The following is a 12,500-nucleotide window of genomic DNA, read 5'->3' as shown; positions in this document are numbered from 1 at the left end:
ATCACCACCACCACCGCCTCAGAGTAACCACCAAGACCGTCTCATTTAGTCCCTGCCGAAGGAGTTATCGAAGCTGTCGTCTTCCTCGGAGGAGAAGGGGACCTGCCTGCCATCGGCCTTCACGCCCCCTTGGGTAGCGGGCACTGCGTTGCTTTCCAGGATGCGGTAGCCATGCCTGTCTGCAATATACTTGACGAAGAACTTCTCTCCCTCGGGGGACGTCCAGCTGGGGAGGGAGGGAGAAAGGGGATTAGTGGATGGGGCAGCACCTAATGTAATGGGATGGCACCTGATGTAATGGGATGGCACCTAATGTAATGGGATGGCACCTAATGTAATGGCAATGGACAACTGGGGAGGGGAAGGGGATCGGAGGGGTGAGTGTATGGAACAGGTGACGGAAAGGGAGGGTGAACGGAAGGGAAGGGACGGAAGGGGTTTAATGTAACGCTTGGGGGCAGGTTAGTGCATGGAACAGGGGAAGCAGAAGGGGACTTTCTATACAAGCTCATCCCTATGCTGTCCAACTTCCTTATGCAAGAGTTGACCAGTTTTTGTCCACGCTTTCATCCCTTCCAGCGGTAAACACTGGAACAGCCTTCTTTACCATTCCCGCGGCCTCGGACACAAGAATTTCTATACAAGCTCATCCCTATGCTGTCCAACTTCCTTATGCAAGAGTTGACCAGCTTTTGTCCACGCTTTCATTCATCTCTTCCAGAACACTGGAACAACCTTTTTTTTTACTCTTCGCCTCGACAAAACACAATTTCTATAAGTTCATCATATCTATTACCCTTCAATTTCCAGGTTGATATTTGCATTTTGCCCACTCCAGCGGTCTTCCATTAGCTCTCTGAACAAACCTTTTTAGCCTTCCTTACCCTTCCTGCGGCTTCGCAAGACACGATCATCTAGGTTTGTCTTCCTTCTGCCGTTGAGCTAACCAGTTTGTTCACGCTTTTCATCCCTCCAGCGGTAAGTTAACAAAAACACTCAATACCCCTCCGCGGCTTCCGGCACAAAGGCTTTCCACACGATCATTCTAAGGTTGTCCAACTTCCTAATGCAAGAGTTAACCAGTTTTTGTCCACGCCTTCCTCCATTCAGCGGTAAACTCTGGAACAGTCTTCTCTACCTTTCCCGCGACTTTCTACAGACTGTCATTCCTAGGCTGTCCAACTTCCTGATGCAAGAGTTATTTTTTCACGCTTTCATCCTTTCTCCTTTACTTTTATGACCCTGGTGACAGTCTGATCCTTCCTCTGTACCGTGAACCTAAAGAAAACCCAATGAACCTCCTGTTTGGCCTTTGAAAATGGTTGATAGAGAGACTAACATTTGACGTCTTTCCTAGGAGTTTTGGGGGTACCTTTATGACCCTGGTGGTAGTTTGATCCTTCCTCTGTACCATGAACCTTAAAAAACACTCATGAAAACCCAATGAACCTCCTGTTTGACCGCTGAAAATAATTGATAGAGAGACTAACATTTGACGTCTTTCCTAGGAGTTTTGGGGGTACCTTTATGACCCTGGTGGTAGTTTGATCCTTCCTCTGTACCATGAACCTTAAAAAACACTCATGAAAACTCAATGAACCTCTTTTTTGTCCTTTGAAAATAGTTGATAGAGAGACTAACATTTGACGTCTTTCCTAGGAGTTTTGGGGGTACCTTTATGACCCTGGTGACAGTCTGATCCTTCCTCTGTACCGTGAACCTAAAGAAACCACTCATGAAAACCAAATGAACCTCCTGTTTGGCTTTTGAAAATGGTTGATAGAGAGACTAACATTTGACAAGTCTTTCCTAGGAGTTTTGGGGTACCTTTATGACCCTGGTGGTAGTCTGATCCTTCCTCTGTACCGTGAACCTAAAGAAACCACTCATGAAAACTCAATGAACCTTCTTTTTGATCTTTGAAAATGGTTGATAGAGAAGCTGCCCCAAGGATTTCGTCGACCAAGCATGTACATTTGACAAGGCTTTCCAGGGGTACTTTTATGACCCTAGTGATAGTCTAATCCTTCCTCTGTACCGTGAACCTAAAGAAAACACTCACGAGAACCCGGTTACTCTCCTTTTTGGTCTTTGAAAATATAGTTGGTGTGAGAAGCGGGAACGTCTGAAAATACCGATCACTGTGTTCTCCCCGCCCGCCCCGTGCTGGCCTGCGTGTGTGCGTCGTCTCACCTGTAGGACCCAGTGTAGGTGTTGTCGTTGTCAATATCCAAATCGAGGTGCATGTCCTCGTCGGAGATGTCGAAGATGGAGTCGGGGCGAGCCAGGGCCACGGCGGCGAGGGCCAGGAGGAGCAGGATCTGGCGGGGGGAGGAAGAAAAGGGTAAAGATAAATGTGAACACGAGTATTATTGAGTGATATTAAGCGATTTACAGAAACCTTTGTATTCGTCATTTTCATCCAGCGTTCATCGTCCACATCATCAGCATTGTCTTCCCTACACCCAGGCTCATCTTTATAATCTCTTCTCCACCCTTCCTATGGCCTCGGGAACAAGACTTTCAATTCAAGCTCATCCCTATGCTGTCCAACTCCCTAATGCAAGAGTTAACCAGTTTTTTCCATGCTTTCATCCTTTTCATTGGTAAACGCAGAAATAGCCTTCTTTACACTCCCTGACTAGAGACTCACGCTCGTCCCTCTGCTGTCCAACTTCCTAATGCAAGAGTTAACCAGTTTCTTCTATGCTTTCACCCATTTCAATACGTAGTAAACCCTGGATCAGCCTTCTTCTCTACGTCTTCCCCTCCTACGACTTTCCGTAAGGGACTATCAAGACGCCTCTGTTGATAAATTTGAGAACTTTGTGGCGTCTATTTTCTACTCATTTTTTTGGGGGGGAGTAGAGCATTGGCGATTTTGTTGTTGTTATTGTTATTTGTTCTTACTCTGTTTCTTCCGCCGTAAAAAAAAAAAATGACGCCTGGTTCTTGCGTATTGGCGGTGTGGCTGCACGAGGGAGGGGGTGTGACGCTGCATACCTCCCTCAAGACGACCTTTGTCCACGGCCACACCAGCCCAGCCACACCCACGCACGAGCCATCTTCAGCACGTTACCCAGATGTTACTTTGCTGGTCAGTTCTTCCTTATCGCGTTAATGTTTTGTTTTTTTAAATATTCGCGCGACTTGCAAGGCGCGAGAGATTTATTTTTTTACAACAAAGGAGACAGCTCAAGGGCACAAAAAGGAAACAATAATAATAAAAAAGCCCGCTACTCGCTGCTATTAACCGTGTAGCAGCGACGAGCCAAATTCGTGGCTTTACCGTGTAGCAGCGACGGGCCAAATTCGTGGCTTTACCGTGTAGCAGCGACGGGCCAAATTTGTGGCTTTACCGTGTAGCAGCGACGGGCCAAATTTGTGGCTTTACCGTGTAGCAGCGACGGGCCAAATTCGTGGCTTTACCGTGTAGCAGCGACGGGCCAAATTTGTGGCTTTACCGTGTAGCAGCGACGGGCCAAATTTGTGGCTTTACCGTGTAGCAGCGACGGGCCAAATTTGTGCCACGATTTAAACCCCCCCAAATAGATGCTTCATAAACTGATCACAAATGCTTCGATATATATATTATGAAATGGTTTGTGTGAGGGGTGATTTTTCTCATTTTTCTCGCTTAGAGGGACCATTAAGAAACATGGTCCCCGTTGCTACCACCGGGTTAAAAAAAAATCCAAAGAGGTGGCCGAAAGAGGGGGTCAATTTTGGGAGGAGAGATTTTACGAGTTATTTATTATCTTGCTTTTTTTTTTTGTTGTTTTTTTGGGGTCGCGAGATATTTTACGAACTCTCCTTCTCGCATTTCAGTTGTTATTGAGGCGCGAGATATTTCACGGACTCTCCTTCTTGCATTTTAGTTGTTTTTGAGTCGCGAGATATTTTGCGGACTCTCCTTCACGCATTTCAGTTGTTTTTGAGTCGCGAGATATTTTGCGGACTCTCCTTCACGCATTTCAGTTGTTTTTGAGTCGCGAGATATTTCACGGACTCTCCTTCTTGCATTTTAGTTGTTTTTGAGTCGCGAGATATTTTGCGGACTCTCCTTCTCGCATTTCAGTTGTTTTTGAGTCGCGAGATATTTTGCGGACTCTCCTTCTCGCATTTCAGTTGTTTTTGAGTCGCGAGATATTTTGTGGACTCTCCTTCTCGCATTTCAGTTGTTTTTGAGTCGCGAGATATTTTGCGGACTCTCCTTCTTGCATTTCAGTTGTTTTTGAGTCGCGAGATATTTTGCGGACTCTCCTTCTCGCATTTCAGTTGTTATTGAGTCCGGACTCTCCTTCTTGCATTTCAGTTGTTATTGAGTCGCGAGATATTTTGCGGACTCTCCTTCACGCATTTCAGATGTTTTTGAGTCGCGAGATATTTTACTGATTCCCTTTTTTATGTCATGATTCTAACGAGCTGATTCTATTTCCGTTTTTCTTGTTCCTCTCTTTGTTGACTTTTACTTAACGAGGTTGTCTCATTTTTCTTTTTGTTTTGCTTTTTTTTATCGCAAGTTTTTATTTTATTTTACAATCTTCCGCTTCTTATTTGACTAACTAACGGTCTTGTCAAGTTCTTCCTTTTCTCTTCTTTTTTTCTCTATGTAATTAACGGTGGTGTCACGTTCTTTTTCTTCCTCTGTAACCTCTTGTCACGATCTTCCCCGCTCTCGTTCCTTATGGCTAACGGTTTTATCAGGATCCTCTTCTTCCTCTTCTTCGTTCTAATTTAGTAACGGTCTCGTCATGTTCTTCTTTCTCCCTTTTGTTTCTCCTTGTCCTGTTTGTCTTTCAAGAATAAAATAGTCTCCCGTCTCGTCTTTTTTCCCCTTTGTCCTTCCCTATACGACTCACGGCTCTGTCACGCTGTCCTTGTATGTCCTTAAAAAACAAAACAGTCTCCCGTCTCGTCTTTTTTTCCCTTTGTCCTTCCCTATACGACTCACGGCTCTGTCACGCTGTCCTTGTATGTCCTTCAAAAACAAAACAGTCTCCCTTTGTCCTTCCCTATACGACTCACGGCTCTGTCACGCTGTCCTTGTATGTCCTTCAAAAACAAAACAGTCTCCCTTTCTCCTTCCCTATACGACTCACGGCTCTGTCACGCTGTCCTTGTATGTCCTTCAAAAACAAAACAGTCTCCCTTTGTCCTTCCCTGTACGACTCACGGCTCTGTCACGCTGTCCTTGTATGTCCTTCAAAAACAAAACAGTCTCCCTTTGTCCTTCCCTATACGACTCACGGCTCTGTCACGCTGTCCTTGTATGTCCTTCAAAAACAAAACAGTCTCCCGTCTCGTCTTTTCTTCCCCGTCCTTCTTCCTCTGTCACGCTGTCCTAGTACGCCATTGTGTTTCCTTTCTATCTCCTATGTCACGAATCTGTCTCACGTCTCTTGCCTCTTCGTCCTCTCTCCCTCCCTCTCTCTCTCTCTCTCTGTCTGTCACGTTCTTTTTCTACCGTTTCTTTCGATTCAAGGAACTCACTGTGCACTTCATGTCGGCGGCGTGTGTGTTGCCTGCGTGCGGTGATGTCTGCGGGGCGAGGGCTGCGGCGAGTCTGCCTGCACCCGCCGCCCCCACTTCCTTTATAGGCGCTGAATGAGGTCGTGTTTGTCGGGCGTCCGTGGCCTGGCGTCGGTGACCACTCCAGACGGACATCACGTGCCCCGCCCAACTACCCCGCCCATGTGCCAAAGTCCTGTCTCACCTGTGCAAGCTGTCCCGTTCCAGTCCCGGTCCGCCCATGTGGCCAAGTCCTGTCTCCCGGGGAAGGTAAACTGTGGTAACCTGCTTATGACTGGCCATGTGTACGGGGGTGATGGGTTCCCTTCTACCACAGGCTTATGGGGACAACGGTTCGGAGATGTGCACCGCCACCACGCGTAGCTATTGCGTATGAACCGACTCCCTCCTCCACCCTTCCTTTCACGCCCATTGCAGCTTCGTCTGTATAGTTTAATCATTGCACCCCGTCTGCCCTGATCCTCTGCTGTTTCCCACTATATAGCACGTCTTGCCGAGGTCCTATTGTAACCTATTGTACTGCATTCTTTATCCTATCTATCCCTCCCTGCCTCCCTATCTCTGTCTTATCCTCCTTCCCTTCCTTCTCTCTTCTCTCATCCTCCACTTCGTCTTGCCTAGGTGATCCTGTAACCTTTTCTACTGGATTATCTAGCGTATCTATCCCTTCTTGCCTCCCTATCTCTGTCTTATCCTCCTTCCCTTCCTGCACTCTTCTCTCATCCTCCAGTTCGTCTTGTGTAGGTTCTTGCTCCGTTCACTACACGTCCCTGGTAATCTATTGTATTGCTTTCTCTTCCCTGTCTATCCCTTCCTGCCTCCCTGCCTTCACTTCTCTCTATCTCTGTCTCATATTCCTTTCCTTACTTCTCTCTTCTCTCTTCCCCTAGTACGTCCTGTGTAGGTTCTTGCCCCTTCCCCGCCCGCCTCTTGAAGCTAAATGTACCGTATCTTTCACCCTCGTTATCCTGTCCATCCCTTGTGCTTCCCCCCTGTCATTCCTCCACCCTGCCTACACCAAAGTCTTTCAGCTCATCTTCTTAAACATTATATTCAAATATCATCTTCATCCTCTACAGCAGTGGTTTTCACCTTTTTACTGCCACGCCCCCTCTAGGAATTGGTCCTTCCCTTCACGCCCACTTTGCATCTATGAATAAAATTTCCTCCCAGATTTTAAAGGAAATAGCAAGCCCTAAGTAGACCATAGGAACCGAAAGTTGAGGTGGTACTTTTGCGTTTTTTCATAAACTTATCAATATTAGCCCAAGAGAAGATGGCGCCACTTTAAACACTTGCCTGCGCCATGACGGGCTGGGGCCGAATACCATCCAGGCCCCTCAAGCAAACCTACCGGCGCTATAGGCGTAGACGTAAAAAAAAAAAAAAAAAAATTGTTAACAGAATAACAAATGTAATTAGAGAAATTCCTAGTTTTCCGTAGGGCTCGCGCCCCCCCTGGAAATTACTGACGCCCCCCTGGGTGGGCGCGCCCCCCAGGTTAAGAACCCCTGCTCTATAGTGTATGCTCCCACCCTTACCTTTTCATCCTTTCTCCTCATTGCCCTGACCATCCCTTATGATTCCCTTCCTGTCATTCCTCCACCCTGTCTGCAACTCGTCCACCTTCCCGCCCTGTACTTTGCTTTCCCTTGTACCCAACGTTGCCAGATTGTTGTACTCAGTTTCTCATATATCCCAATTTCCATCCCAAAAACTGTTTCCTGGGCCATAATAACGAGATTTATTTGTAGTTATTGTTGAAGTGGTTTATTATTCCTGTTTCCTGGTGATACTTATGGGGGAGAAGCTGGTAAATGTGATGCTTCGAGTACGATAATCTGGCAACGGTGCTTGTACCTTTCCCTCGTCCCAGTTAGCTCATTACCTCTCCCGTCACACCTCCACCACCACCACCGCCACCTGTCCATCCCTTGTGCTTGTCTCTCCTGTCATTACTTCACCCAAACTCACTACACCTCAACCTCCTCTCCTCCCTGTGTTCTCCGCTTTCCCTTGTATCCTTTCCTCGTCCCAGTTACCTCTACCCCGCTAATCATACCGCGTCCACCACCACCTCCCCCGTCAACACCACAACAACCACGCCCTCTCAAGCTGTCTCCCGTAGGCCTGCTTGTTGCGTTAGGGTCTTGTGAAACTCCTTTGGGCAACACTCATTAGCCTGGCTCTTGAACTTGATCTGAATATACTTATCTGGCACATTCGGCGACACTGTTTTGAAATTGTTGATGGATTTTTTTTTTTTTTGTTCTGCATGGCTGGCTGCTACACTCAAGAGGACTGTTTACTAAATACAAATATCAATCTCTAAATTATCAAGCAAAAGTCCTTTACCCGGTAGCAGCGACGGGCCAAATTTGTGGCTTTACCGTGTACCAGCGACGGGCCAAATTTGTGGCTTTACCGTGTACCAGCGACGGGCCAAATTTGTGGCTTTACCGTGTACCAGCGACGGGCCAAATTTGTGGCTTTACCGTGTACCAGCGATGGGCCAAATTTGTGGCTTTACCGTGTACCAGCGATGGGCCAAATTTGTGGCTTTACCGTGTACCAGCGACGGGCCAAATTTGTGGCCTTACCGTGTGCCAGCGACGGGTCATATTTTTGCCATGATATACAGCAAACCCCCTAAAATCGATGATGCATAGACTGATCACAAATGCATTGAAATATATTATGAAATGGTTCGTGTGAATGATGATTTTTTCTCATTTTTCTCGCTTAGAGGGACCATTAAGAAACATGATCCCTGCGGTTACCAGGTTAAAAAACACCACTCTTGAAGGCGTGACTAACCTTCTTTGTGGCCGTGAAAAACATTCCTCTAGAGAACCCGAATTGTTTGTGAGTATGTACGTCATTTACCATAGAGTCTTCAGGTAGTATGAGGTAGTAGTGCGTTGCAGTGTCCCTGGCTACCTAATATACAGTCTGCCCACCCATCACTGCCTTGCAAACATACGTGGGTCGATGTGTGCTCAGCCATCACTCTGTCTTCCTTAACCTTTCCTGCTGTGGCGGCGTGTTGTTACAAGCCTCACCCTCAAGACCGGTTTGCAAGCCTCCAGAGACAGTGCCAGGAGCTGTATGTGTGTGCCGCCAGCTGGCTTGGTTTAATTCAGTTATCTATCGGTGAAGAATCGGGGACTGTCTCCTCCCATATACTTGACAGGTCGATGCGAAGAACACCCTTTCCAAGTCTCGGCAGCCTGCATGCGGTTGTTCCAGGACACTTCTGTTGCTGGAGAACCTTCATAAACTATTTTTGACCTAATATTAGATTGCTTTATTGAACTCTGGGAAGATCTTGAGGCATCAGAAGGGTAAATACATCTTGAGAGTAACGGTCAATTCTGTACGCTTGGTGGCTGCGAGGATGTCCCACCGATGCCCACGGGTATTATATTAAGTAATGGTCACTTCTGCACGCTTGGTGGCTACGAGAACCTCCCACCAATGCCCACGGGTATTATATTAAGTAATGGTCACTTCTGCACGCTTGGTGGCTACGAGAATGCCCCACTAATGCCCAAAAGTATTGTTTCATAAGTATTGGTCACTGTGGCGTCTATGTGGCACTGAGAGGGGAAGAATGGCAGCGGAAGCGAGATTAAAAAGAGCTTCGGTACATGACGCAGCGGTATTGGGATGAGCAGCTGCGGGGAGAGGCGTGACGCAGGGATTTTGCACTGGTTCAAGGGACGTCTGCCCATGTGTGTGTGCGTTCCCTTCCTTTCCCCCTTGACCACACCCCCGGCCAGCGTGTGTTAAGTCATGAATACTACACTAGTTCAAGGGACGTCTGCCGTGTGTGTGTGTGTGTGTGTGTGTGTGTGTGTGTGTGTGTGTGTGTGTGTGTGAGTTCCTTCCTTCCTTCCCCCCTTGAACATACCCCGGCCAGCGTGTGTTGAGCCAGGAATTAGTCGTTTTGTCGTGTTGTGTTTGTGTGTGTGTGTGTAAGTAGCTGGCTCGAGAGGTTACTTTTTTGTGAGAGAGAGAGAGAGAGAGAGAGAGAGAGAGAGAGAGAGAGAGGGGGGGGGGGAGGGGAGGGCAGTACAGGTTTGCAACAGGATCCGTTAATTAACAGGTAGAGGCACAACACTTCTTTTGGTCTCGGTCTTGTCTGCTCTTTCCTCATAGCCAGTCTCTTTACCCTTACGTCCGTGCCCTAGATGATCCGCCTCCTCCTCCTCCTCCTCCTCCTCCTCCTCCTCCTCCCACAGTTTGTCCATTACTCGTTCACCTACTTCGTTATCAATGTTAAAATACCTCCCCCCCGCCCTCCGTCTCACCTCTCTCTCTCTCTCTCTCTCTCTCTCTCTCTCTCTCTCTCTCTCTCTCTCTCTCTCTCTCTCTCTCTCTCTCTCTCTCTCTCTCTCTCTCTCACCTCCCTCCTCTCCACCTCTCTTCACATCACCTTTCCCTTCATTTCCTCTCCCTTCCTCATCTCTTTTAACTTGCTCCCTTTCCTCCCTCCCTCATTCATCTCCCTTACCTTCACCACCCTTCCTCCCTTCCTTCTTCACCTCCCTTCCCCATCCTCTCTTTTTACCTCCCTCCCCTCACCTCCGTCATTCATCTCCCTTGCCTCCTTCACCTAATTCCTCCCCCATCTCTCCCATTTCCCTCACCTCCTCCTCATCCTTACAGAGCCTGGGCACTGCTGAGGAACGCGTGCTACTGGAATAACTCATCGCTTAAGTGTGTTAGGCAAAGGTCAGACGCCGCGGATCGCATCGGAGAGAAAAAAATTGTTTGCATAATGTACTTTCACGCGTTATCCTCCCGCGGCGAGGTTCATGATATTTTCAAACGAAATGTAAAAGAACAATATTAATCGTTTACACTTCGTCATCTCCGACATCGTAGCTGTAATACGACCCATTAGAAACACAACAAACAACCACGCATCGTTTTCAACAGGGCGTACTGGCTATCCGTTCACAGCGGGGCCTGAGTCTATATATACCAAGTCAAGTCACTCTGCTTCAAAACTGCGACCGGTACGCGCAGGAGGCGGTTTTGGGGCGGAGCAGCTGGATGACGTCACTTGGAGCCCCCCCCCCAAAAAAAATACCCGCCAGTTCAGGGGTGACTAAAGTTGGGGCCGTATGTTCACTCTGGATGTGCATTCTCGCCTTCTTTCACAACGCGTTCAGGCAAGCCACTGACGAAAAAAATATGTCTTTTTATTGCGCTATTGCGTGACTGTAATTTTAATGACTACAAACGGCGGTGTGGGGTGTGAGGGAGGGCATGTTGAAGTGATTGATTTAAATTAGTCCGCCTTTCCTCGTTTTCTCTAAATCCCTGTTTCTACATTCTCTAGTTTGGCTCCAAGCAGTGTCACGCAAAAACTACGCCTCGGCCGTGTCTCCTGCCACAAACCTGCGCATGACTTGACTTGGTGTATATAGACTTAGGACGAAACAATGTTATCCTCGACGAAACAATAAAATAAGCTTACTAAGAAAAATGAAATATCGCTCCCATTCAAACCATCAATGAAGGATTCCTACGTGAAGCAGTGAACAGGAACACTCACCAATGGAAACAGTCGAGTACAAAGTCAACCCATCTATCTGTCAGTCAGTCAGTCAGTCGGTCAGTCACGGGTAAAAGGCAACAATAGTATCTATATAGACCACTCGTGACAACCAACAACTAATAGCCTTCTCCCACCTGTTATGCTGTTATGTTATCCTCCGCGAAATGACTTACACGAAAGATCACCAGTTAAAAAGTCAACCAGCCAATCAGTCTATCAGCCAAAGGTAAAAGATATCAACAACATGTAATCTCGCTTCGTGACTGTCATTTCTCGGCGGCGCGGGGCAGAGTGGGGCGGCGGGGCGGGACAGTGTTTGTTTACATCGGCTTTAGTGTGGCGTGCGGTTGCCTGCTGTGCCGCGGGTTGTGTGTGTTTTTTGCGTGTGTTTGCTTGTGGCGGGGACGTGTGTGCCTGACGGAGGGGACGACGGCGAGGCAAGGTCAGTCAAGCACGAGAGAGAGTTATGGAGTTGTGTTGTTGAGTTGCTGTTGAGTGTTGGTAAGTCTATCACTTCCTCGGCTGACAACAAGGTGTGTTTGTGTGTGTGTGTATGTGTGTGTGTGTGTGAGAGTGTGTGTGTGTGTGTGTGTGTGTGTGTGTGTGTGTGTGTGTGTGTGAGAGAGTGTGTGTGTGTGTGTGTGTGTGTGTGTGTGTGTGTGAGTGTGTATGTGTGTGTGTGTGTGTGTGTGAGAGAGAGAGAGAGAGAGAGAGAGAGAGAGAGAGAGAGAGAGAGAGAGAGAGAGAGAGAGAGAGAGAGAGTGTGTGTGTGTATGTGTGTGTGTGTGTGTGTGTGTGTGTGTGTGTGTGTGTGTTGGCAAGGGAGGGGGGGGGGGGTGCAGTGCTTGGCTTTCCCTCTCCATGACCTAGCAATAATAATAATAATAATAATAATAATAATAATAATAACAATAATAATAGAGGTAATAATGATTTGAAGGCGTTAGTCATTCTGCTCAAACGATGCATCAGACGAGAATCATTTGTTTATATTTGTGTGTGTAATAACTATCACATTAATAAGACCTATATATATACTTCTCTTATATTAGAACTTTTTAATTTTTTTTATAGATGTGTCTTTTACGTATATATATCTTTTACTTTCATTACAATTGCTTTCTTTTTTATTTTAGTCTCTCTTTAACCTCTGTCAATTATTCAACCTCTAACGAACATAGATGAAATAGAGGAAGAAATGGATCAAATCAAGAGAAAACGGGAAATTAGAACATGAACTTAAGAAATAATGGAAAATAAACGTTTGAAATAGTTAAGGTGGAAATAGGGAAACAGAAACAAAGGAACAGAACTAAAAAACAGAAATTAGAACATGAACTTAAGAAATAATGGAAAAGTAGCCTAAACGTATGAAATAGCAAAGGTGGAAATAGGAAAC

The 12,500-nt window shown here is 46.8% G+C and overlaps 1 protein-coding gene across 1 annotated transcript in view; it reads right to left on the bottom strand.

Annotated features, from left to right (window-relative positions):
- The window catches only part of LOC126988169 (uncharacterized), a 5,809-nt gene extending 127 nt beyond the window's left edge, over positions 1-5,682 (bottom strand). The window contains exons 1-3 of the mRNA XM_050846043.1: positions 5,494-5,682; positions 2,194-2,321; positions 1-226 (exon numbers count right to left, since the gene is read on the bottom strand). The exon at positions 1-226 is cut by the window's left edge and continues 127 nt beyond it. Coding sequence (XP_050702000.1) covers positions 46-226; positions 2,194-2,321; positions 5,494-5,667 — 483 coding nt within the window. The 5' untranslated portion in view covers positions 5,668-5,682 and the 3' untranslated portion in view covers positions 1-45. The remainder of the gene's footprint in view (positions 227-2,193; positions 2,322-5,493) is intronic.
- Positions 5,683-12,500: the final 6,818 nt, after the last annotated feature.

The sequence above is a fragment of the Eriocheir sinensis genome, chromosome 68 (genome assembly GCF_024679095.1).
Source record: "Eriocheir sinensis breed Jianghai 21 chromosome 68, ASM2467909v1, whole genome shotgun sequence".
NCBI classification, from domain to species: domain Eukaryota; kingdom Metazoa; phylum Arthropoda; class Malacostraca; order Decapoda; family Varunidae; genus Eriocheir; species Eriocheir sinensis.
This window is presented reverse-complemented; position numbering and strand designations above follow the sequence as displayed.